The 26,724-nt window shown below is 40.4% G+C and overlaps 1 protein-coding gene across 1 annotated transcript in view; it reads left to right on the forward strand.

The window, feature by feature from the left end:
* Positions 1-257: 257 nt before the first annotated feature.
* Positions 258-26,724, forward strand: part of wdr90 (WD repeat domain 90) — a 31,411-nt gene continuing 4,944 nt past the window's right edge. Inside the window, exons 1-38 of the mRNA XM_034193245.1 lie at positions 258-513; positions 617-708; positions 1,348-1,524; positions 1,605-1,743; positions 3,834-4,004; positions 4,148-4,274; positions 4,658-4,725; positions 4,803-4,915; positions 5,007-5,237; positions 5,403-5,459; positions 5,556-5,621; positions 5,726-5,836; positions 5,943-6,088; positions 6,182-6,239; positions 6,432-6,550; positions 9,783-9,944; positions 10,116-10,228; positions 10,314-10,430; positions 11,009-11,244; positions 11,640-11,776; positions 13,179-13,309; positions 14,829-14,959; positions 15,225-15,386; positions 15,728-15,856; positions 16,270-16,403; positions 16,505-16,593; positions 16,673-16,789; positions 16,998-17,159; positions 17,292-17,374; positions 17,468-17,570; positions 18,674-18,795; positions 19,187-19,343; positions 19,482-19,672; positions 24,485-24,653; positions 24,884-25,007; positions 25,151-25,322; positions 25,623-25,745; positions 26,276-26,453. Coding sequence (XP_034049136.1) covers positions 501-513; positions 617-708; positions 1,348-1,524; positions 1,605-1,743; positions 3,834-4,004; positions 4,148-4,274; positions 4,658-4,725; positions 4,803-4,915; positions 5,007-5,237; positions 5,403-5,459; positions 5,556-5,621; positions 5,726-5,836; positions 5,943-6,088; positions 6,182-6,239; positions 6,432-6,550; positions 9,783-9,944; positions 10,116-10,228; positions 10,314-10,430; positions 11,009-11,244; positions 11,640-11,776; positions 13,179-13,309; positions 14,829-14,959; positions 15,225-15,386; positions 15,728-15,856; positions 16,270-16,403; positions 16,505-16,593; positions 16,673-16,789; positions 16,998-17,159; positions 17,292-17,374; positions 17,468-17,570; positions 18,674-18,795; positions 19,187-19,343; positions 19,482-19,672; positions 24,485-24,653; positions 24,884-25,007; positions 25,151-25,322; positions 25,623-25,745; positions 26,276-26,453 — 4,930 coding nt within the window. The 5' untranslated portion in view covers positions 258-500. The remainder of the gene's footprint in view (positions 514-616; positions 709-1,347; positions 1,525-1,604; positions 1,744-3,833; positions 4,005-4,147; positions 4,275-4,657; positions 4,726-4,802; positions 4,916-5,006; positions 5,238-5,402; positions 5,460-5,555; positions 5,622-5,725; positions 5,837-5,942; positions 6,089-6,181; positions 6,240-6,431; positions 6,551-9,782; positions 9,945-10,115; positions 10,229-10,313; positions 10,431-11,008; positions 11,245-11,639; positions 11,777-13,178; positions 13,310-14,828; positions 14,960-15,224; positions 15,387-15,727; positions 15,857-16,269; positions 16,404-16,504; positions 16,594-16,672; positions 16,790-16,997; positions 17,160-17,291; positions 17,375-17,467; positions 17,571-18,673; positions 18,796-19,186; positions 19,344-19,481; positions 19,673-24,484; positions 24,654-24,883; positions 25,008-25,150; positions 25,323-25,622; positions 25,746-26,275; positions 26,454-26,724) is intronic.

Below are 26,724 nucleotides of genomic sequence, written 5' to 3' on the forward strand. Positions count from 1 at the left end.
ATGTATGTCATAGGTTTCTATGAAAGTGGCCTTGTTATTACGGAAACTAAAAATCGAGATTTAAAAAAAAAAATCTCAGAGTTGCAACATTCAATTCTTGGAGGTGCTGTATATGGTTATGTGTACAATAATGTAAATTACAATCTGTTAAAGGTTACAATTTTAGGAGGTCGTTCATGTAATTTATTATTATTTTAAGGTGGGATTTTTTGCAAGCTTGTTCGCTTGTTTTTGACAAAAATATGGCAACATTTTGGCGGAGTGTGGAGCGGGAAGAACTGTCGAGGCAAACCTTTTGTTTATTTTGTTTCTGAGTGAAATGAAAAGATATTTAAGTCTCATAATGACGTGAAACCAAAATGTTTCACTTTTTAGTAAATGAAAAACGGGTGGCGAGCTTTCAGACGACAGAGTTGTCTGAGTTAGCAAGCTAGCAGTTTTCTGTGTAACTGCGGAGTTCCATCAAGAGGTGGATTTTTCCTTTCTGAAATTCATCACCAATGGCCTCCAAAGGTACAGTAAAGATTCATTTTAAAGTACAAGACGTGGGCACAACATTACCCAGGTGTTACAAAGCTAAATGGAGTACTTGAACTCTGTTTTTTTTACTTTGCAGATTGGCAGCATCCTTACGTCAACATATTCAAACATGTCAGAGTTGAAGACTGGAAAAGGTCTAAAAAACAAGGAGATGTGTCTGTCTACATGGTAACTTTATAACTGCACATTTTGGTATTTACTCAAGTGGTACTCATCCAAATGCAGTCAGCTCTGTAACTAGTTGAACAGTGACACTATTTTTGTAATTTTTCCTCTGCAAAAATTTTGTTGCTGTCCAAATACGTATGGACCTGGTTGTTCACTTTGAAATCAGCATAACACTTTTCTGTTGATAGTAGAGAAGCTTGAATCTTCGACTGGACTGGGTTGCTTGACACGAGGACGACCACCAGAGGAGGACCACCAGAGCAAGAATTTTAGAATTTGTAGAGAAGAATGAATTCTTCTCTACAAGAGTCAGACAGAAGTCAGACTTCCAGAGCAAGAATTTTAGCTGAGGAAGCTTCTGTGATTTGAAGCGAAACGTCCTCGCGTCAAGCAACCCAGTCCAGTCGAAGATTCAAGCTTCTCTACTATGGAAACCACCTGGACAACTGAGAGCCTACACAGAAACTTTTCTGTTGACTACAGTTATATGTTCATTAGCTCTTTAAACAGCCGTATGTTTGCCTAAATATCAGTCATTGACCATTCTATTTTCAAGTCTGTAAGAGTTTCCGCACGATAAATTTTTGCTCCATATCAAGCCTTCATCTGTGAGTTTTTCCTCTCCACCAAACCCTCCAGGACAAGAAACTGAAGTGCTCAGTGTTCCGTATCCGGGGTCCTGTTCCTGCAAACAGTTACATCTTGATGCCCCAAAACGGCAACCACTCTCTGGGGCTGACGGGTCGTTATTTCTACCTTCTCTTTCGGCCGACCCCTGCCAAATACTTTGTAGTGCACATGGATGTTGCTGCAGAGGTAGTGGAACTAATCTTACTAGTGTCACATGTATATATTGACAGATTAAATAGATGGCTGTGCCTATGCTGTTATTATAGGAGAGCCAAGCGATCCGCATCTCCTTTTCCAACATGTTCAAAGAGTTCAAATGCACGGCTACATGGCTTCAGTTTCCGTTCCTGTGTACAGCTGCAAAGGATACCGTTCATGAATGCACTGCCAAGTCAGCCAGACATGGTAACACATATACTCATCTAGGCGAAATAGTTCTTATATCCAGTTGTTCTTAATTAGTTAATGAACATCAGAATTGAACAAGTCTTGCTTTTTACTGATGATAGTAGAGAAGCTTGAATCTTCGACTGGACTGGGTTGCTTGACGCAAGGACGTTTCGCTTCAAATCGCAGAAGCTTCCTCAGCTAAAATTCTTGCTCTGGTGGTCTGACTTCTGTCTTGACTCTTGTAGAGAAGAATAATCAAGAAGTCACAAAAGCTGGAGTTTTAAACCTAACCAGACCCCTCCTACCAAGAGGCAGACTGCTATAGGCTAGTGACTAAACAATAGCTCTAATTAGCACCTATTGTGCTCTAGTTAGCACCCTCCTAATGACAGGGCAGCTGTCCCTCTCCTGATGGCTCCCTTGACGACTCTGCTGATGACGTGACTGACTCATTACCATGAACAAAAGACTGAAACTGCTTTGACCTGAGTACCCCATTGTAAACAGGGGATAAAGCGTGTCTCAGACCCCCTCCCCGGTTAAGGCTGGGTTTCAAACATTTCACAAAGAATGCCTCCTTGACCCCTCTCTCAAACCATTTCTTCTCTCTGGCTAATATTTTAACTTCCTTGTCCTCAAACGTGTGGTTCCTTGTGGTTGAGATCTTTACAGAACACATCAACTCGGTGGTCGCCAGTATCAAGTTCACACGTGAGGATGCCAGAAACAACCATTTAGCCTTCTTGGACTGTGATGTTATGATTGGAGAGAACAGGCAGCTCCAGACAGGGGTTTACAGAAAAACCAACTCACACTGACCAATATCTGCTCTTTGGCTCAAACCACCCCCTTGAACACAAACTCGGGGTGATCAGGACGCTTCAACACAGAGCCCTACAGGTGCCCACAACTGCAGAGGGAAGGGCTAAAGAACAACTACTTGTCCGGAAAGCCCTCACAGTATGTGGGTACCCACGATGGTCCCTGGACAAAGTGCAGAAGTCCCAGAGAACAAAGAGACCAGATTGACAGGAGACGGAGACAAGAAGAAGAGGAGTGTCTCTCCCTTATTTAGCAGGAGTAGGGGAAAAACTACAGAGGATCTTCAGACAGCACAAAATCCCAATTTACTTTAAACCGGTTAACACCTTGAGACAGAAATTAGTTCACCCTAAGGACAGGATCCCTAGTTACAAACAGAGCAATGTAGTGTATTCTATCAGATGTCAGGAAAACTGTAACGAACACTACATAGGTGAGACTAAGCAACCTTTACACGAAAGGCTATACCAGCACCGCAGAGAGGGCGCCAGTGGACCTCAGTCTGCAGTTCATCTCCACCTTAAAGACACTAACCACACGTTTGAGGACAAGGAAATTAAAATATTAGCCAGAAAGAAGAAATGGTTTGATTGAGGGGTCAAGGAGGCATTCTTTGTGAAATGTTTGAAACCCAGCCTTAACCGGGGAGGGGGTCTGAGACACGCTTTATCCCCTGTTTACAATGGGGTACTCAGGTCAAAGCAGTTTCAGTCTTTTATTTATGGTAATGAGTCATTCACGTCATCAGCAGAGTCGTCAAGGGAGCCATCAGGAGAGGGACAGCTGCCCTGTCATTAGGAGGGTGCTAACTAGAGCACAATAGGTGCTAATTAGAGCTATTGTTTAGTCACTAGCCTATAGCAGTCTGCCTCTCGGTAGGAGGGGTCTGGTTAGGTTTAAAACTCCAGCTTTTGTGACTTCTTGATTATTCTTCTCTACAAGAGTCAAGACAGAAGTCAGACCACCAGAGCAAGAATTTTAGCTGAGGAAGCTTCTGCGATTTGAAGCGAAACGTCCTCGCGTCAAGCAACCCAGTCCAGTCGAAGATTCAAGCTTCTATAATATGGAAACCACCTGGACAACTGAGAGCCTACACAGAAACATTATCCAGATTGTCTGGTTTTTCCAATATTGGGATTAGCAAGGCATACTCTCATCATGGTATTGTCCAGCTTGGCATAAGGTTTTTTTTTTCCCAACATCTTCTCTACTATGGAAACCACCTGGAAAACTGAGAGCCACCACAGAAACTTTTACTGATGATGTTTGTTTTTGTGGCTCAGGATTAGTGGGTCCAGCGCCCTCTCTGGTATTATGGACTTGCTTGATGCTGGATCTGCAGTACACACTATCAACCTACCTCACCCGCCACTACCGCCATCTGAAGAGCGTCAAGCTTTGTGCCAACATGACAGTGAAAAACATGTTCATAAGCGACCTTCTGTTCGAGCCTGGTGAGGTTTGCTCTAGCAGTGACTGGCATTAAAAGAGACAAAAGGGTTTGTTTTGTGTTCACAGTAAAGTGAGCCTTTTCGTTTGTATGCTAGTGAATCTTTCAAAAGTTATTTTTATTTCATTTAATCCCTGCTTTCAATAGGATTGTCCTTCAGTGAAGCCAAGCTGAAGGGTCTGGCGTGTTCTCAGGGTACAAGTCCCATGCCCAGAGAGATGTCATTCCCCGTGCCGAAGGGGAGCTGCTGGCACGACCACTATGATTACATCAGGTGAGGCTGCCACACCTGCAAACAGACATATTTTGCATTTCTGCATCTATTGCTTTTATAGTGTGCCCTTTCTTCCCTTCTAAATTGAGTAACTCTTTAGCCCATTGTGAATTGTTGCATCACAATTATATATTGACAGTAAAGGAATTGACATCCTGAAGTATTTATATTTTGGGGGGGGTGTCATTCATGCTACATTTGGGCATATAGCAGACTAGCAGTATTATCCATCATTCCTCCAAACACACCCATCCCACTCTTAGGTTGGATTTTTGCAAGTATAATTAATAATCTTAATTTTCTCTACATACTCATTATTTAAAGTAACACCTCCAGTTTACAGATGTGTAAGTATTGTGTGTCATCATGTGCTAACGGAACAGGTTTCCCGCTGAAGGAACAAAGTTATCCTTTGACTCCATTCAAAAAGACAATAAAGCGCATGAGTCTAGTAAGTTGTGACATATCACGTAGCTTCTGACGTCCACTAGAGTGGAAGATTTTTATTCTTTTCCTTTTCCTGCACAGCTTGTGTAGCCAATCAGAAAAGCCCCATCAGAGAGTCGTCTCACTCTGACAACATCAGCAAACCAACTCAAGATTCTGTGTCCTTCATCCAGCAGATCACTACCCCGGTATCAGTAAGACTGATCAGGCCCCTGTGAATTCATTCATCTTGAATTGTGTGGAGGCTGCAGCGTTTATCTCAGTTTTCTCCATTTGTCACCATAGGTCCCAGATGATCAGACACCACAGGTGACCAACATGCCCGAGCTGGATCCAGTTCCCACCAGCCAGGAAGAGGACCAGCTTTTCAACCATGATGACCATGATCAGCAGGAGTCACCTTGCTCCACTTTGCATTCCCTGACATCCAGGCTGGACTATGATGCCAGTGGTGGAGGTGCTCATGTGTACGGGCATCCTGAGGATGGCAGCCATGAAGAAAGTGATGATGGCAAGGTGAAATCCAGATATTTACTGAATCAGATTCAGTGATTATGGAATAAAGGCAAAGATCAACTAATTATGCACCACCTTTTGTGCAGCATGTTCAGAGGGGTGTGTGTGTGTGTGTGTGTGTTCAACTCAACCTTTTAAACACCGTTGCTCTTGCTGTTTTCTCAGTTTGATTTCTCTGCTGTTTCGTGCCACTTGCCATCAGTCAATGACACCGAACAGCAGGTGAGAAACGAAAAGCCTGAAGCACAACTTTGTGACTTACAACTTAGGAGCTGACCACAGAGTGTTCATATTTACTTTTTTCTTTTCTGTTTAAAGCTGCTTCCATATAACATTCTCAAGCTCAAAAGAATCATCGGTTTTGGAGGAGGCACCGCCAAATACGTATGATCATCCACACGCTCAGTGAATGTAAAAGCAGTTGAAGCACAATGTACTAACCCAAAGGGCGCTTGAGGTCTTAATAGATGTACTTTATTGTACTGTAGGCTCTGTGGACCAGATCGGGTGATGAAGTGGTGTATCCGTGTCATGCAGTTATCGTCTCGATGAAGATTGTCTCTAAGCAACAGAGATTTTTCATGGGCCACAGTGATAAGGTGAAAGTTCTCAGCCTTCAAATGCAGTTGCAGTCTGTTTACTGTATTGATTTCAGCAATAAAACTATTAAACCACAGCATGTGTTCATATGTGTTTTCTGTGTAGGTGTCTGCTCTAACATTCAATGGAAACACAACGGTTCTTGCCTCAGCACAATCTGGCACCCACAGTTTACTTCGAGTGTGGGATTATCACCAAGGAAAGTGTCTGGCCATCTGGAGGATTAATGCTCAGTCATTAACGACTCTAAGGTAACTAGAATCCCCCATGAAAACAATTTTATACAATAAACCTGGATTGCGGCTCACTCTCACTCCTTTTCTTTTTCTGTTTGGTTGTCAAAGCTTCTCATATAGTGGTGACGTTCTCTGCGGAGTCGGCAAAGACAGCCAAGGCAAAAACGCAAGTACCACAGTTGGAAATGTACCTCAAATGGGTTTCAAAAACCTATTTTGCAGTTTGTGCATTAGGTGCATTCACACACTGTTGAAAGTCTTGGAATGATTAGATCTAAGTGAAGGAGAATTCTGTTGCTGAGGCACAGCGGGAAAGCTGATCGTTTTCAAGTGATGTGTTGATTCAACATTTTTGCAGATGGTGACTGTGTGGAACACCCTGAAAGTCCTTAAAGGTGGAAAATTGACCATTTTAGGCAAAGTGAACACTGACGTGGATATCCACACCATGAAGGTCACTTACTTTGATGATACAAGGTATCTCCTTTTTTCAGTGCTTATTTGATTATTCTTTTACTCAACAGATTGTCGTCACAATTTGGAGCATTTTGTTGCATATATGTTTCATTTATTGTGCTGTTATAACTAAAGATGTTGACTCATCTACCTTGTTGAGCCATTTCAACTGGCCAGTGGTCTGTTTCCCCAGACATTTTGGTACATTTTATGAAGGTGCGAGCAGGCAGCATAACTGTGTCCACTTAACGGTGATAACACAGTCTGAACCACTGGACCAAATAAGTGTACATTCTGCTATATAGTTTGTTCTCCTGTAACACAAGTCATATATATACGCAACAAAAATATAAACGCAACACTTTTGGTTTTGCTCCCATTTTGTATGAGATGAACTCAAAGATCTAAAACTTTTTCCACATACACAATATCACCATTTCCCTCAAATATTGTTCACAAACCAGTCTAAATCTGTGATAGTGAGCACTTCTCCTTTGCTGAGATAATCCATCCCACCTCACAGGTGTGCCATACCAAGATGCTGATTAGACACCATGATTAGTGCACAGGTGTGCCTTAGACTGCCCACAATAAAAGGCCACTCTGAAAGGTGCAGTTTTATCACACAGCACAATGCCACAGATGTTGCAAGATTTGATGGAGCGTGCAGTTGGCATGCTGACAGCAGGAATGTCAACCAGAGCTGTTGCTCGTGTATTGAATGTTCATGTCTCTACCATAAGCCGTCTCCAAAGGCGTTTCAGAGAATTTGGCAGTACATCCAACCAGCCTCACAACCGCAGACCACGTGTAACCACACCAGCCCAGGACCTCCACATCCAGCATGTTCACCTCCAAGATCATCTGAGATCAGCCACTCGGACAGCTGCTGAAATAATCGGTTTGCATAACCAAAGAATTTCTGCACAAACTGTCAGAAACCGGCTCAGGGAAGCTCATCTGCATGCTCGTCGTCCTCATCGGGGTCTCGACCTGACCCCAGTTCGTCGTCGTAACCGACTTGAGTGGGCAAATGTTCACATTCGCTGGCGTTTGGCATGTTGGAGAGGTGTTCTCTTCACGGATGATGCAAAGGAGATGTGTTGCACTGCATGAGGCAAATGGTGGTCACACGAGATACTGACTGGTATCCCCCCCCCCATGAAACAAAACTGCACCTTTCAGAGTGGCCTTTTATTGTGGGCAGTCTAAGGCACACCTGTGCACTAATCATGGTGTCTAATCAGCATCTTGGTATGGCACACCTGTGAGGTGGGATGGATTATCTCAGCAAAGGAGAAGTGCTCACTATCACAGATTTAGACTGGTTTGTGAACAATATTTGAGGGAAATGGTGATATTGTGTATGTGGAAAAAGTTTTAGATCTTTGAGTTCATCTCATACAAAATGGGAGCAAAACCAAAAGTGTTGCATTTATATTTTTGAGTGTAATTATAATTACAATTTAATCAATTTATAACTCGCCAAATCGCAACAAAAGTTGCCTCAAGGCGCCTCACACAAAACAGTTCAAAATCAAATTTAAAATAAGTGAGTAAATTAAAAGATTCAAATACACAATTAAAAGACACAAGTAAAAGAATAAAACAGATTAAAAAAATAAAAACTATTCATAAGAAAGGGAGTAAAAATACATTTTTAGTCTTGACTTCAAAATGTCCACGGAATCTGAGTGCCTCACTGTTGAAGGCACTCAGATTCCGCAGACATTTATTTATATATGACACTAGACAGCAGGTTGAGGAGGAAATTAACTCTTGAACCTTTTAAAAGTAGGTGTTTTAGGGTAGAGGTGCACCAATCGATCGGGCATCGATCATTATCAGCCCATCACGCCTTGATCGGTTTGATCGGTGATCGGCAAAATGCGCCGATCAAAAGGACCGATCACAACAGTGCAGGCAGTAGCGCAGGGAGCGCTTGGTCCTGTCATGACACGCTTTCCTCTGTGACGTAAACTCATTTTGACTTCTGATATGAGCTGGACGGACAAGGAGAGCAGTCGCCATCATCTAATGTAGTCCATGTCCGTCCAGCTCGTATCAGAAGTCAAAATGAGTCAAATGGCTCTGAGAGATCTAAATAGACTGCTGTGTAATGAATGGAACCACACTGCCATGTAGTGGATATCCAGTGTGCGTGAGTGTGTATTTGTGAATCAGTAGGCATTTGTTTGTTGATATTTCGCGAAAAGAATGTCTCAAAATTATGTCACAGAGGAAAGCGATGAATGCATGTAATTGGTGATCCACAAATGCTGAAACTCAGTTCACAAATACAATTTCCAGTTTTACAAATGTAATTTTTTTTTTTTACAAATTAAGTTTTATATTTGCAAATACAACCTTATTTGCAAAGACCAATTTACAAGTTACAAATATGAAATTTGCATTTGTGGATATCTGAACACATTTGCAAATCAATGATTATTTGTAGATCACCCTGTGTGCATTTACAAATATTAATGAGACAATTTTAACCCCATAGAATGAGGGCTGTATTTTACATTCTCAACGTTCTGTAGGCTGTAACCTGAGCAACATGAAACATGGGGAAAAAAAGCTTGCTGGTAGAACAAAGTCAGTGTAATAAAACAAAATGTGGCAGTTTATTCTAGTGTCTTTATTTGAATGCATGTTTTTTGTTTTCATCATTAAGTTTTAATGCAAAAATAGTCCTATACATTAAACCTATATTCTTATTTTGGGCATGATCCAAATATGTACTTGATTGGTATCGGCCTTGATCGGTATCGGCAGATCAAAATTTCAGTGATCGGTGATCGGCCTAAAAAATCCTGATCGGTGCACCTCTATTTTAGGGGCCTTGGGTCTATAGTAAAGATTGAAAAATGCCTCAAAAATATATCCATTTTTAAAAAGCATCCTTCTTTTTGGTCTTTGCACATTAGAAAAAACATAGGAGTTGTGGCTTAAGGGATCTTTGACTGTATATTTATGACAGATGTGTGAAATGCTAAAATATTTGTGCTCAGTGGACTGAGAAACTTTAAAGAAAGCATCACATGCACTGACTCATCTTTAACATCACCAGCTTTTTGGATGCAGTGAAGCAGACGAGTGTATATTACGTGTGTGTGTGTGTGTGTGTGTGTGTGTGTGTGTGTGTGTGTGTGTGTGTGTGTGTGTGTGTGTGTGTGTGTGTGTGTGTGTGTGTGTGTGTGTGTGTGTGTGTGTGTGTGTGTGTGTGTGTGTGTGGATCTGGTTTCAGGATGGCGTCATGTGGTCACGGAAATGTTCGTTTATGGCAAATACACAGTGGGGTGATACAGTCCACTCCGGTCGATTTGGGGGCGCACGGCTCACTGGACTTTACTGATGTGGCATTTAAGGAGGGAAATTCTTCCAACCAGAACGTTGATGATCGCACACTGTGAGAAAATCAGCTTATAACCAGTCAGGCAGCTTTTATTTGGAATGGACTTATTCTCATTGTGATTAGGAGTTCTAACATGACTTTGAAATCTGAAAACTTTGTACACCCCAGGATTTTAAATGCATATTAGAATTATTTCTATTGCCTGTCTGCATCTTTTTCTTACAGTTATGTCAGTAGCCGGAGTGGATGTATGTTAGAGATAGACTACGGCAGAGCGGTTCTAAAAAATATCAGAAGGCTTTTGTTTGCACAGCAGCCACATGTCCACCGAACAACAGGTGCATCTGAAATCCGTGGATTTAAGGAGTAGAATTTGTAAAGAACTTGACAAGGCAACAGTGTTTGTGTGTATTTGTGATCCAGGTCGAGACATTGGCATCAACACCATCAGTGTCTCCTCAGCTTGCTGTGTAACCGGCTCTGAAGATGGCATCCTGCAGCTCTGGTCCCCTGATTTTTCCTCTGTCTTGTTGGAGGCTGGTGAGCACAGTTATACTGGTGTTACACTGTGGCTTATAACTACAGCAACAGAATAATATTTACAATCTATTTTGTCCACAAGTAGGAAGTTTTTATATTCCTTTATCTTTTAAATACATTGGGAATTCAATTTAAACAGCCTCACATTCACACACGTCTGTTTGTTTATTTAGAAGCTCTGCTATGAACAAAATTCCAGCTTGAAATGGCTTGTTTTAGACTTGAGGCTCAGTTACGTATTCTCCGTTTAAGTACTTAATTTTGACCATGTTTTTCAAATGGTGTAACCGTTCCTGCCCACAAACCTCCATGCAGACATGTTATGAAAACATCCATTAGATGACGCTGCAGACCATCTTAAAAGTGTCTGACAACATCAAGCATAGCAACATTCAAAGTTGTAATCATGTTTCTACAGCAAAAGAAACAAAAGAGTAGGCAACGGTGTAGACGGACATGGTCTGTGTGGCCATTAAATACTTGATAAGATACATATGTGTGTTTGGTTTTTTTGTGTATTTTGTCCCACAAAGCTATTTGAAGAATTGCTCAATTACTCACATGACATTGTTTTCCAGAGCACGAGGGATCAGTGACGGTCGTTTCACTTTCCCCAAACAGCCAGCATGTCCTGTTTGCCACTTCCACTGGTAACCTGGGTTACCTGGACGTATGCAGCGGTAGTTACAACATACTGATGATGTCACATACAGACAGCGTGCTCAGCTTTAGCGTGGATGGCATTCGGCGGCATCTCGCCACAGCATCCCGTGATGGCACGATTCGTCTTTGGGATATGGATTCCATGTATGAGGTAAGTCAGCACCGTAGTGACATTCGAACCAACTCTTCCTACCTCTTCATTATAGCTGTGTCCTACTCTTTGTACACTTTACTATTAAATATTTGCATTATGTGTCTTTGCAGCTCTTTTTTATCTTGGCTTGGACCATATATTAAAAAAAAACCTAAATATTTGCCATCTAAGTGGCTATATAGTTCCCTGTTCTTTTTCTAAGCTTTATTATTTGTATGTTGCATTAAGGATAATTTTGTGGTATGTGTTTACAATTGGTGATTACAATTTTGAAGCTCTACACTAATGGAAAAAAAATGTTATGTTGTCTCCAAACTCTGGAATCTGTTTACTGAGTGTATTACAGTATACAGTATTAACTGAAGTTCTGTGCTGTTGTCTTTTTGGCTCAGCTGTATGACTTTGTGTCGGAGGACAAGCCCTGCTCAGTGGTTTTTCATCCAAGCGAGCAAGTCTTCTCTTGTGGTTTCAGCTCCGGCAGCATCAGAGTATTTGACACTCGCACTGGCAAAATACTGGTTGAACACAAGTATGTTTAAACAAGATTATGTTGGGTTTTAATTATTATTTAAAGATTTTGCAAGGTCGCAGTTACTACTAGTAGTAAGTCCCTTCGGCTGCTCCCTTGTTTTTGCACTCAGGGTCGCCACAACAAATCCAAGGTGGATCTGCATGTTGAATTGGCACAGGTTTTACGCCGGATGCCCTTCCTGACGCAACTCCACATTACATGGAGAAATGTGGCAGGGGTGGGATTTGAACCCGGAGCCTTCTGAACTGAAACCAAGCGCATTAACCACTTGGCCACCACCCCTGCTGTCACAGTTACTACTATAGTATCAGTATCATATTTCAGGATGTATCCAGTTACTGGAAAATGAGCTCATTTCAGGCAAAACAAAACTTTTTTTTTTTTTTTTTACAGATTTTGTAAAAATGTATAATTTTTAATAATCCTAGCAATTTTATTTATTTCATTTTATTTATCTCACGCCAAATCTCAACAAAGTTGCCTCAAGGTGCTTCAGACAAGTAAAGTCTAACCTTACCAACCCCCAGAGCAAGCACGCAGGCCACAGTGGTAAGGAAAAACTCCCCCTAAGGAAGAAACCTCAAGCAGACCAGACTCAAAGGGGTGACCCTCTGCTTGGGCCATGCTACCAACACAATTGACAAAACAATTCACAAAATGAATATACAGGAAATGTTGAGAGAAAGAGATAAAAAACAGAATCAGGTATCAGAAAGACAACAAATGCAGTATAATTTGTCAGCATTAAGCAACAAGAAGAACAGAAAAAATACTAGTGATCGCTGGCCACTAGCCCTAAGCTTCACTAAAAGACCCAAAATTTAGATGAACTTGAGGCTGCGGCACGCTCCGTTTTGTAATAAAATGAATTTAAAAGAGTAAAAAGCATAGCAACATACTATGCCAGTATGCTAGACATACAAAAGGGAAAATAAGTGCGTTTTAAGTCTGGACTAGAAAGTCTCTACAGAATCTGACTGTTTTATTGACACAGGGAGATCATTCCACAAAACAGGGGCATGATAAGAGAAAGCTCAGTGACCCGCCGACTTTTTATTCACCCTAGGGACACAATGTAGTCCTGCACCCTGCGAACGCAGAGCCCGGGCCAGTACATAGGGTTTAAGTAGGGAGGTGCTATTCCGTGAACACCTGAATACCAACTGACAAAGGTGGACAAAAAAGTATAGTATATAGCACCATCCTGGCAGAAGTAATAATAACTGTTTGTCCTTCCTCTCTTTCTTTAAAAACTAGAAAATCTTTTATTTTTCAATGACAAAATCCAATGTTGCTTTTTGGTGGAATGTGGTAAAGATTTTTTAATGAAAGAAAAGCTGTAATTGTGGTTTGAAATTCATGTGAAAGCAATAACGACTTTGACGTGTATATTTTACAGGCAGCACAGAAGTGAAGTTGTGGGTCTCACCTTCTCTCCACACGGGGAGTTTATGTACAGTGCTGATGCTCACGGCTCTTTAGCCATGTACAACTCTTCTGAAGAGGGCTATTCTTTAATAAGAACAGTGTGTACGTACAAATACAGTTGTATTAATTGATGCATAGTGGACTTCTGATTGTTTTAAGTACTTTATATAATTGTACTGCCAAGAAATGTGAACCTGACCTCATACTGGATGTATTCTGTGTCCTTTTAAGGAATTGGTTAGATAAACTATGCATTTTCTGGACTACAAATTGCACAGGAGTATTTATTGCATCTGTCCAAAAATGCGCCGTGAAGAGAAGAAACAAATATAATTTTCACCAGTGTATAAGCCACATTATGTTTGAAATGTGGTGCGTCTGCTTCATGCAACAAAAAGCAAAATGAATCATTTCTTTATCATGCAACACCATGTTAGTGAGCAGAAGCTACCAGTCTAATTCATCTTATTGTAAGAGGCACAAACAACTCAGAGTAAACTGCTTTTTGTCACCACTGAACAGATAAAATGTGTGCATGTTTATCTTGCTAAACTAGCTGGGGTACCCGGTGCTGCTTGGGTTAACCTGTGTTAGACATAGACCAAATGCCAATCATTTTAATCAAAACAATTACCCAACATTTGTTTTTGTAATGTTGATGTCTTACAAATGTAATATTTAATGGGCTAAAGTTTGTCCAGCAGAACTATAAGAGGTGGACTCCCCAAACTAAGTGGAAATACTTGGTTAAAAGACAAACACATTTGTCAGGGACCAGCAACCAGGGCAGCCAGGGCAACTTGACCCGGTTGCCCAGTAATTCCATAAAAGATAAATAGATAAAGAGAATAGATTAAAGCAAAAAATTATTGGTTACGTTCAACTTTTTACAAAATGGTACCAGTTTGTTCCCCATGTCATGAGGATTCAGAATTAGCCCTTTTATGTATATAGATGTAATTAAAAGTTTTAGAATATAGTTTTATATTAGTATAGCTGTCCTCCCTATTGCTGTTCTGGCTGTCCCACAAAGTCCAAACAAGTGCCAACTAGTTAGGTTAGCCAAGTGCCAGTTAGGTTGTTCCCTTTATTTATTCAAGAGCATATGAAGGTTATTCCCTGTCTTTATTCAAGTGCATAGTCTTTCAGTTTGTGAACATGTTTCATTAATTTCACTCATTTTGTAAGATCCAGCATTCCCTTAATCATATCTTCTTGTTTTATGGTGGCTAAAATATAACTAAATAGGTGCATAAATGGTGCATTACTGCCACCTTCTGCTCCGGAGTGTGAATCCCAATACCTCTTTAAAGTAAAGAATCACTTGCAGCTTGTCACACATGTAGATTGTGCAATCTTGTGTTCAGTAATTTTAGTATGTACGCCCATTTAAAATAAGTCGCAGGACCAACTGAACAAGTAAAGAAAATGTGACTTGTAGTCTGAAAAATGCGGTTAAATCAAGTAATTGATGTATAAAACTTTAATATTCACATACAAATGCAGAACTCAGCTAGCTAGTCCTTTATATTGAGTCTATGAAATTGACACTGAAGAAATGCATATATAGATAGTTTTGTTTAAATAAGCAGGTTCAGCTTCAGTTTTTATTTCACTCTAGACAATATGGTGGCTCAAGGTACTGAACACGCTCCGGACACTCTCACCGTGAGCAGTGACAGCCGTTGTCTGGCGTTTGTCGGGATCTCAGCATTCATTGTAACCATCGCAGATGCACGTTCTCTGGATGAGGTAACCACTACGCAGACTTTACAGCACTGTGAAATTTGTCTTGATCCTCAGCAAAATTAAGATAAAAAAAAATTACTTGAGGTTAAGAGCTTGTAGTGTAGCAGCAATATTCATTTGATTATATTTTATTTTGTAAGTTTTGAAAAGGAATGTTACAGCTAGAGAAGACAAAACAATACTAATTACTAAATTATTACAGAAGCAAGCATTATAGGTTGCATTTATTATTTAATGTTCTCATCTCTCTTGTGTAATCTCTGTCTAGTTGCTTCATGTAGATATAAGTATCTTAGATGTCAAGAGCACCCAGCTGGATACTGTTGTGAAGGTTTGCTTCTCTCCGGCCTTTTCTGATCACCTGCTGGTTGCTACTTCTGCTGACAAGATCCTGTGGATTAGCTCCAAGACAGGCCGTCTGTTCCACAAGGTAACACTGCTGAGCTTGAACACATTAGCTGACAATGTCTGCTGATAAAATCATGCCGTATTCTGATAACTAATTTTGTGCCTTGCCCATTCATGCTTCAGCATGTCCTTGTGTGTAGAAAAACCTGGTATTCTGGCTACCCGGTGTTTTAGAGAGGTCTTGTAAGATGGTTAAAAACAAAATTGTGAAATAATGTTATATTTAGGTAGAACTCATTGTCCATTGTAAATGGCATTGATTCAGCCTTTACTAAAAACATGAGCAACAAAATATGTACAGATTTCTATTTATTTATTTATTGGACATATGTGAGATGATTTTTGTTTTTGACTGGATTTCAGGTGTCAAATGTGCACAAACATCAGTGTTCCTCCCTGGCTATGAGTGATGACGGCCAGTTTTTGTTGACGGCAGCAAATGGTGCAGTGAATGTGTGGGATTACAACATGCAACGTGATGTCAACTCGCAGGTATTCAACAAATAAATGTTAAATGAACGAATGAACACACACTGCATATTATGATCGAATGACTTATATTTGAAGTTATTTACTCCTGTTGCGTGTTTTGTATGTACGAGTCCTTGTGGTGTAACTGCACACACTTAGTATGCAAAGTGCAATGTTGACATTTTGTGAATACAAGTTAATTTCATGATCTGAATTGTGTGAATGAGCGATTATTGTCCTGTGGTTGTGGCATCACAAATATGAGGTCAGATGATGTCAATCTGCCATATCGACAGCATTTGTTAAAAAAATCGTAAAATTCTTCAGTGAATGTTTCATCGTTGTCGCAGAGGGTTTATTTGCATGCATATGTGGTCTATTATTATATTTACTTTAACTGTCAGTGAGATTTGACACTTGTTCCTTTTCACCAGATACTCATAGGCCACAGTCAGCGTGTCAACCAGGTGAGGTTCACCCCAGACCAGCTGTGTATAGTCTCAGTTGGAGACGCTGTATTCCTTTGGGACTTCCTGACACACCCTGTTGACTCATTTCCGGATTGCTGGTACTACATTCTATTGCATGTTTGATTGTTTTTTACGTTTCTGTTTCAATTCAGGAGTTAAATTGTTAATGGCTCATGTACTATGTTGTCTTTGCTTACAGCTCACCAGTCAGAGTGGGCAACAACTTACCTTCTGAAAGAGGTAAATTCACGTTTATGTTTATCGCAAGGAGCGCAAAGACTGCAATTGGTAATTACGAATAAATATATACTTGGCATTGTGTGTGTGTTTTTTTTTTATATTTTATTTTTTTATGCATGAGTTACAGTTCATCCAGAGGCAGAAGTGCGTAGTGTTCAGGTGTCCAATGGGATGCCTCGACAGACAGCACCACGACCCTCCTCTCCACCATTACAACTGGACTTGGTTACCATTGACCAGGAAGGTAATGCCAAACATGTCCAGAGACTTCTTGAGAGCTTGTGGAAGCACATTAACAACAAACACTGTGAAGCGTCACTGTATACAGAGACTGTCTTCCCATTTAGGCTAATCTCCTGAAAGAATTTACATTTGTTCAGAATATAAATTTTGTGGTCACACAAACTTGAGTTATTGTCATTTCTCTCGCGCTCACTTTCTGCCTCTTACAGCTTTAGGCCCTTCATCTGTGGGTGAAGATGCTCGGTTCATTCCGCCGGTTTCAGTCCCACACACCTATTCAGGTTCTTCCTCACACCACAGGTCTGCCGCATCCTTCCTCAAGATCACAGAAGGCGGCTCCTCTCCCCTGAACGTCAGCCATGAGAGCACAGGTAAATATCCCCTCAGTGTTAACAGGCATTGTTCTTCTTTGGTGTTATTTTTGAGAGATTTGACATTATTCTTTTGATATTGATAAGTAATTTGCTGACATTTCTCTTTGTGACTTTCATGTCTTTGATTAGCTGAGCTTCATGGAAATAAGCCAGTACGTCCAGATTGTTACAGACACTTTATTCCACGTCTCAAGAACTCGACTTCTGATAAGGTAAAGAGTATTTATTACACTGTACACATTTGACTAAAATTACTTCATATATTTATTATTTATTTTATTTTTCTGTCAATACTTTCATTGCAGGCTACTGTGTCACCACAACCAGGAGAAGAGGGCATAAAACTAAAAACTGTGATTGGCTACAATGGAAATGGACGTGGAAACATGGTGTGGAGCCCCGACCAAGGTTATAACAAACGGAATGAAACAAACGTATTTTCTGAACATGAAGCAATATACTGAAGTTTAAAGTTGAAACAGACATGCCTACTTTCTGTCTTACTCATAAAGGTCAGAGAATAACTTTTATTTTTGGTGTTGAGAGAGTGGCAACATCTGATGTTTGGGGAAAAATGAAGCTTTTTTCATTCCCAGCAGCCATGCAGATGCCAGTAGAGGGTGACATGGGAGTAGATTTTCACTCCTGTCCCATCCCAATCCCTGGCCAGAGTACATAAATAAAATTCCTGTCCCATTCCATTCCTGGTAAAATCACTCCCATCCCACTCCCATTCAAAATGACTCCTGCTCCTGTACCACTCCCATTTTTTTCCTTCTTTTAGTTTTTAGGCAATACACCAAATTTGATTTGATCTTCTCCCCATTCTTTTTTAGATTACTTTGTGCTCTGCAGTTTTATTCAGACGTTATGGCAACAGGAACAGGTCATCTGTGGTAATATAGGGAGGCAGTTATTGCCTAAATCCAGATTTAAAAAAACTTCACTAAAATACACAAAACATAAATAATGCATGGCCTGTGTTCTTATAGTTTATCAAAATGTGGTGGTGGTGGACACGTAATGATCCTGACATTTACTTTGACTTCTATTTCTGTAACTGCAGACTGTGTGAAACCATCATATTTCATGTTTTGTGTGGTCAGCTGTATTTTTATTTATTTTTTGTTAATATATATCCATTCCTACATTTAAGGCCTGCAGCATTTTCCAAGCAAAAAAAAAAGGTTGGGGAAGGGCAGTTTATTCTAAAAGTAAGAATTAATTAATAATTTTTATAGCCAGTTTTCTTGAGAAATATCAGAGGATGAATACATGAACATTTCCAAGTCACTGAATATTTCTTAAACTTTATTTACATTAATGTCAAAATGTCAGCCTCTCGGTGCCAGTTCTCATGCACTCTTTTTCATTCAAATACGCTGAATGTCTGGAAATGCATCCCAAAGCCTCAGATCAGTTTCAGACTCACCTAAGAATTTATGTCTACATGGATTTTTTAAAGAACAATTACAGGTCAAGCACAGTTTTAAAAGTGTTTTATTTTATAGGGTTATTTGTATACTCCTGTGGCTCTTTGGTGGTGGTGGAGTATCAACACACAGGCTGCCAGAAACACTTGCAGGGTCATGATGAGGAAGTTTCTGGTCTCGCGCTCACACATGATGCACAGGTAACATTAAAAAATTATTTGAAATGTGTAGACTGATCCATATGGCTTGCAAAGAATAAAGAGGAGATGAAGCGAGTTGAGCAAATGAGCCTTTTCATTTAATTAGTTTTGTGATGTATGTTTATACTGTTAGACTTTAAAGGCTTCCTGGACTGTGTAAGACTTAAAAAAAAAAAAAAAAAGTAATTTCTATTGTTTTCCTCTCTTGGTTTTATCTATCTATCTATCTATCTATCTGTCTGTCTATCTGTCTGTCTGTCTGTCTGTCTGTCTGTCTGTCTGTCTGTCTGTCTGTCTGTCTGTCTGTCTGTCTGTCTGTCTGTCTGTCTGTCTGTCTGTCTGTCTGTCCGTCCGTCCGTCCGTCCGTCCGTCCGTCCGTCTGTCCGTCCAGACTTTAGCATCAGCAGCAGCTAGCAGTGATGGAAGTCGGAGCCTCATTTGCATTTGGAACATCGAGAACGGAAAGTGCCGTAAAACCATCTCTTACCACAAGGGGGTGGCGCAGAGTCTTGCTTTTTCCAGGGACGACTGCCTCTTCCTCTCAGTTGGTAAGCGATGCTTTTAAAGTAACCCACTTGCAACTTGTGAAAAGCTTTTTGTTTGTTTACTCATGGACGTGCTGCCACACAAACATCAATTGTTTCTTTTATTCTCCATAATAATCACTCGGCGCTGACGCCTTGTAGGAGACTTCTGTGATCCAGAAGTGGTTCTGTGGAGCACCAGGACTTTCCAGCTCTTGTCCAGTGTGACTATGTCGGGGCCGATCCACGATGCAGCATTCAGCCCCACAGCAGCCACTCAGCTGGCCTGTGTGGGCAACCAGGGGGTGTATTTCTGCCTCATCCACGCCCACAGCCAGAACACGGACCTCAGGGTAACTTTATTTATTTACACAGGTTCTAACAGCATTGCTGTTTGGGTATGAAAGGATTCATTTCATGACAACATAATTTAATTCAAGGTTATTTGAGTAATAATTTTTAATTTCATTTCTTAGATGTCAGATATTTTTTTAAATATATGTTTACCCAGCCAATTGTTTAAATGCACATAACTAATGTGTTTTGTGAATATTCAGTGACTAGTTAATAACACGGTTCAACAAAAACATTTCCAAAAGAAAAACTTTTTTTTCATATTATTAGAAAATCCTCAGATATTTTTCTAGAATATTAGAATATCTTTACTGTTTTTATATGTTGTGTTTTCACATTTTCAAGTTTTTTTTTTGTTGTTTGTTTTTTTACTTCAGTGCTTTCATTCCCAAACCTAAGAACACCACAGCCCACTTTGACGTCTGTAAATCTCCTGCAGCCTACTCAGACTTTTAACTAAAATTAACATTAAATCGGTGTGTAACTTTGCAAAAACAATGTCGGACTCTGTAGTTTTCTCTGGGCCCCTCCCCAATCGGACCGGGAGTGACATGTTTAGCCGCATGTTCTCCTTGAATTGCTGGCTGTCTGAGTGGTGTCCAAAAAATGAGGTGGGCTTCATAGATAATTGGCAAAGCTTCTGGGGAAAACCTGGTCTTGTTAGGAGAGACGGCATCCATCCCACTTTGGATGGAGCAGCTCTCATTTCTAGAAATCTGGCCAATTTTCTTAAATCCTCCAAACTGTGACTATCCAGGGTTGGGACCAGGAAGCAGAGTTGTAGTCTTACACACCTCTCTGCAGCTTCTCTCCCCCTGCCATCCCCTCATTACCCCATCCCCGTAGAGACGGTGCCTGCTCCCAGACTACCAATAACCAGCAAAAATCTATTTAAGCATAAAAATTCAAAAAGAAAAAATAATATAGCACCTTCAACTGCACCACAGACTAAAACAGTTAAATGTGGTCTATTAAACATTAGGTCTCTCTCTTCTAAGTCCCTGTTGGTAAATGATATAATAATTGATCAACATATTGATTTATTCTGCCTAACAGAAACCTGGTTACAGCAGGATGAATATGTTAGTTTAAATGAGTCAACACCCCCGAGTCACACTAACTGTCAGAATGCTCGTAGCACGGGCTGGGGCGGAGGATTAGCAGCAATCTTCCATTCCAGCTTATTAATTAATCAAAAACCCAGACAGAGCTTTAATTCATTTGAAAGCTTGTCTCTTAGTCTTGTCCATCCAAATTGGAAGTCCCAAAAACCAGTTTTATTTGTTATTATCTATCGTCCACCTGGTCGTTACTGTGAGTTTCTCTGTGAATTTTCAGACCTTTTGTCTGACTTAGTGCTTAGCTCAGATAAGATAATTATAGTGGGCGATTTTAACATCCACACAGATGCTGAGAATGACAGCCTCAACACTGCATTTAATCTATTATTAGACTCTATTGGCTTTGCTCAAAAAGTAAATGAGTCCACCCACCACTTTAATCATATCTTAGATCTTGTTCTGACTTGTGGTATGGAAATAGAAGACTTAACAGTATTCCCTGAAAACTCCCTTCTGTCTGATCATTTCTTAATAACATGTACATTTACTCTGATGGACTACCCAGCAGTAGGGAATAAGTTTCATTACACTAGAAGTCTTTCAGAAAGCGCTGTAACTAGGTTCAAGGATATGATTCCTTCTTTATGTTCTCTAATGCCATATAACAACACAGTGCAGAGTAGCTACCTAAACTCTGTAAGGGAGATAGAGTATCTCGTCAATAGTTTTACATCCTCATTGAAGACAACTTTGGATGCTGTAGCTCCTCTGAAAAAGAGAGCTTTAAATCAGAAGTGTCTGACTCCGTGGTATAACTCACAAACTCGTAGCTTAAAGCAGATAACCCGTAAGTTGGAGAGGAAATGGCGTCTCACTAATTTAGAAGATCTTCACTTAGCCTGGAAAAAGTGTCTGTTGCTCTATAAAAAAGCCCTCCGTAAAGCTAGGACATCTTTCTACTCATCACTAATTGAAGAAAATAAGAACAACCCCAGGTTTCTTTTCAGCACTGTAGCCAGGCTGACAAAGAGTCAGAGCTCTATTGAGCTGAGTATTCCATTAACTTTAACTAGTAATGACTTCATGACTTTCTTTGCTAACAAAATTTTAACTATTAGAGAAAAAATTACTCATAACCATCCCAAAGACGTATCGTTATCTTTGGCTGCTTTCAGTGATGCCGGTATTTGGTTAGACTCTTTCTCTCCGATTGTTCTGTCTGAGTTATTTTCATTAGTTACTTCATCCAAACCATCAACATGTTTATTAGACCCCATTCCTACCAGGCTGCTCAAGGAAGCCCTACCATTATTTAATGCTTCGATCTTAAATATGATCAATCTATCTTTGTTAGTTGGCTATGTACCACAGGCTTTTAAGGTGGCAGTAATTAAACCATTACTTAAAAAGCCATCATTTGACCCAGCTATCTTAGCTAATTATAGGCCAATCTCCAACCTTCCTTTTCTCTCAAAAATTCTTGAAAGGGTAGTTGTAAAACAGCTAACTGATCATCTGCAGAGGAATGGTCTATTTGAAGAGTTTCAGTCAGGTTTTAGAATTCATCATAGTACAGAAACAGCATTAGTGAAGGTTACAAATGATCTTCTTATGGCCTCGGACAGTGGACTCATCTCTGTGCTTGTTCTGTTAGACCTCAGTGCTGCTTTTGATACTGTTGACCATAAAATTTTATTACAGAGATTAGAGCATGCCATAGGTATTAAAGGCACTGCGCTGCGGTGGTTTGAATCATATTTGTCTAATAGATTACAATTTGTTCATGTAAATGGGGAATCTTCTTCACAGACTAAAGTTAATTATGGAGTTCCACAAGGTTCTGTGCTAGGACCAATTTTATTCACTTTATACATGCTTCCCTTAGGCAGTATTATTAGACGGTATTGCTTAAATTTTCATTGTTACGCAGATGATACCCAGCTTTATCTATCCATGAAGCCAGAGGACACACACCAATTAGCTAAACTGCAGGATTGTCTTACAGACATAAAGACATGGATGACCTCTAATTTCCTACTTTTAAACTCAGATAAAACTGAAGTTATTGTACTTGGCCCCACAAATCTTAGAAACATGGTGTCTAACCAGATCCTTACTCTGGATGGCATTACCCTGACCTCTAGTAATACTGTGAGAAATCTTGGAGTCATTTTTGATCAGGATATGTCATTCAAAGCGCATATTAAACAAATATGTAGGACTGCTTTTTTGCATTTACGCAATATCTCTAAAATCAGAAAGGTCTTGTCTCAGAGTGATGCTGAAAAACTAATTCATGCATTTATTTCCTCTAGGCTGGACTATTGTAATTCATTATTATCAGGTTGTCCTAAAAGTTCCCTAAAAAGCCTTCAGTTAATTCAAAATGCTGCAGCTAGAGTACTGACGGGGACTAGAAGGAGAGAGCATATCTCACCCATATTGGCCTCTCTTCATTGGCTTCCTGTTAATTCTAGAATAGAATTTAAAATTCTTCTTCTTACTTATAAGGTTTTGAATAATCAGGTCCCATCTTATCTTAGGGACCTCGTAGTACCATATCACCCCAATAGAGCGCTTCGCTCTCAGACTGCAGGCTTACTTGTAGTTCCTAGGGTTTGTAAGAGTAGAATGGGAGGCAGAGCCTTCAGCTTTCAGGCTCCTCTCCTGTGGAACCAGCTCCCAATTCAGATCAGGGAGACAGACACCCTCTCTACTTTTAAGATTAGGCTTAAAACTTTCCTTTTTGCTAAAGCTTATAGTTAGGGCTGGATCAGGTGACCCTGAACCATCCCTTAGTTATGCTGCTATAGACGTAGACTGCTGGGGGGTTCCCATGATGCACTGTTTCTTTCTCTTTTTGCTCTGTATGCACCACTCTGCATTTAATCATTAGTGATCGATCTCTGCTCCCCTCCACAGCATGTCTTTTTCCTGGTTCTCTCCCTCAGCCCCAACCAGTCCCAGCAGAAGACTGCCCCTCCCTGAGCCTGGTTCTGCTGGAGGTTTCTTCCTGTTAAAAGGGAGTTTTTCCTTCCCACTGTAGCCAAGTGCTTGCTCACAGGGGGTCGTTTTGACCGTTGGGGTTTTACATAATTATTGTATGGCCTTGCCTTACAATATAAAGCGCCTTGGGGCAACTGTTTGTTGTGATTTGGCGCTATATAAAAAAATTGATTGATTAATTGATTGAATTTTGATTGACACATGAGAACATGAAGTATTTTCAAGTTATTATTATGTTATATAAGTATATTCAACTAGCTCAGATAAATGAAGAATAATGTGCAGTTTAAATAACATGGCATTATTAATCCTGATTACATTTTTAAAATAATTGTAAATATTTTGCAGTAATTTTGAACTATTCTAAAATTAAAAAACAAAGTTGTGTTTTTTATTTATTTTTTTTAAATAACCTCTTGTGGTCCACCTGTAGTACCTTCATGGACCACCAGGGGGAGGAGCACAACCCAGTAATCCTGCTCCATAAATGCACTTGTTTTTCTATCCATATATGGCAGATTTGTGGTCTTTGATATCGGTGTTTGCACAAATGACTTTTGCTCCAGCAGGTCTTTACTTCGAAAGTTGCGCAACTGTCACTAAAACAGCACTATATGTGTTTTGATTTGCCTTTATGTAACATTATGTTCTCTTGATTTGCAATTATGATAACACTCAGTCATTGGAAGTTGGTGGATATTTGTTTACAGTAGCGTAGGATTGATGATTGTTTCGTCCTTCCAGGCTGATAGAGTGAGTGCACCGTCAGAGGTGGGTGTGGTGGAGCTGACTGCGCTGAGCTACCATACAGACTCCATTCTTTTCACCGCCACTAATCGAGGTCATGTTTGTGCTTGGGACATCAACACACGGCTCTGCATAATGACCTGGGAGGCTGATGCAGGAGAGATTGGTACAATTTGGATAACTGTATAGTAAATCCATCAGTTATGAACCGCTACAGTTAAACAGCTGAACAATGTTAATGGTTCACACAGAAATGGACGACTGAGAATAATTACTGCCATGTTTTGGAATATCTGCTTTTAATTAAGTTGCTACAATAACAGAATATTTGTACAGCTCTTGTTGGAGATGGTTTTCTACAAATATCACATAGACTGATTGGGTATGTCGCTTTAGGGGTGCTGGTGTGTCGAGGTAACCGCCTGTTGACTGGCAGCAACACCTGCAGGTTGCGACTATGGGAGGTTGATGCTGTATGGAGCTTAAAGAAACACAAAAAGACGTCAAGTGTTGACCATGGGTATGGAGTTCACACGCTCTAGTGCGCTTTCCTGAATCCTATTTTGACTTTTCTTTTTAAGGTGTATTTGAAGATTAATCTAACACATCTGATCTCATACTGGACTCCTTGACTTTATTTGCCCACCTGCATTTTTCCTTCAGGGGTTCTGTGGTGATTTTGGAGCGTGAGATACTGCTGGATGGGACATTGGTCAGTGCAGCATTCGATAGCACAATGGACGTGGGTATCGCTGGCACCACGGCAGGAACTCTCTGGCACATTAACTGGGTTGACAAAAGCAGCATCCGCCTCGTCAGCGGCCATAAATCTAAGGTACTAATGTGAGCTTACGTTAGTACACTAATAAGACAAAGGTTAAAAAAATCATGATTCGTTCTATTATACCATACCGTACCCTTTATTTATATAGCACATTTCACAAACATAGTTTCCAAAGTGCTGTACACACACACACACAGGACCACACACTCACGCGGTGTTAAAAGCCAAAGCATAAAAATGGGTCCTTAGACGAGACCCTAAAACACTCTACAGTGGGGGCTGTTTGAATGAACTATTAGAACAATCTAAATCATAACATGTCGATATACGTCATTTCTGTTTGCTGTTCAGGTCAGTGACGTGGCGTTTAGCTCAGATGAGAGACATTTTGCTGCCTGCAGTGAAGACGGCAGCCTGAGGGTGTGGTTGACTCAGAGGAATGAACTGGTGGTGCAGTTCCAAGTGCTAAATCAGGTGAGAGAATGCAGCTCAGGGTCACGTCTGGGAGCATGCATTAGTGTATACGGCATCTACCGCGCCACAGAACCACCCTGAGTCCCGATTGTCAACCACCCAGGCAGACTCCCAAAGGTAGCCATCTATCTGCCACTATGAGATGATACGTAGGTGTCCCATTGGACTTTTCTAGTCATTGGGTGTCTTCAGCATTGAAGCACTTGTGTGCTGGGTCACGATCAGGGAACCACATCACATGACCGTAGAGTGAATTCTGTATGTTTATTGAGGAAATCAAGTCAGTAAATTGATTAACTTGACATATATATATATATATATATATTGTTACTACTGATATTTTACACATTCATTGTGTTAATTGGGTTTTTTTTTTTGTCATTTTTTTCCTAGTAAGATAAAATATAGGATTTAACCCAGAAGGTTTAATCTGTTAGTTGTGATTACGTTTGTCAACATGTATTGACATTATCTACAGTATGTATGAGCTGTCTTACAGTAATGAAAGAGTTTGTTTTTCTGTTGGTCAGGCCTGCGGCTGTGTTTGCTGGAGCTCGACTCCTCCTGGCTCTGCTGGATGGAGTGCAGCTGTGGCTGTGGGATACAGTGACGGTTCCCTGCGGATATTCCGGCTTTCCTCCTCGGAGATGGAGATGAAGTTGCATCCTCATCGTACAGCTGTCTGTGCCATCCAGTATTCTACTAAAGGTGAGAGATGACAGCGCTGCTTTCTCCAACTGTCTGCAAAAAAAACAAATAGCTGAGCCTACTTCTGGAGTCGTCTAGATTTGGCAGCAACTCTCTTGTCATTGTTGGTGATATTGTGTTTTAAATCCTGACTTTATGCTCTGCAGTGTGAGTGGTTTAATTGTTGGAAACCATTTTCATGTTTCAGTTGTTTGTTTTGTGAGTTTTGTATCTCAGTTACGGTTTTGTTGTGAATTGGTTTATTTAAAGGGTCAGATCGTGCGTAATTGTT

This window comes from Thalassophryne amazonica, chromosome 18 (genome assembly GCF_902500255.1).
Source record: "Thalassophryne amazonica chromosome 18, fThaAma1.1, whole genome shotgun sequence".
NCBI lineage: Eukaryota > Metazoa > Chordata > Actinopteri > Batrachoidiformes > Batrachoididae > Thalassophryne > Thalassophryne amazonica.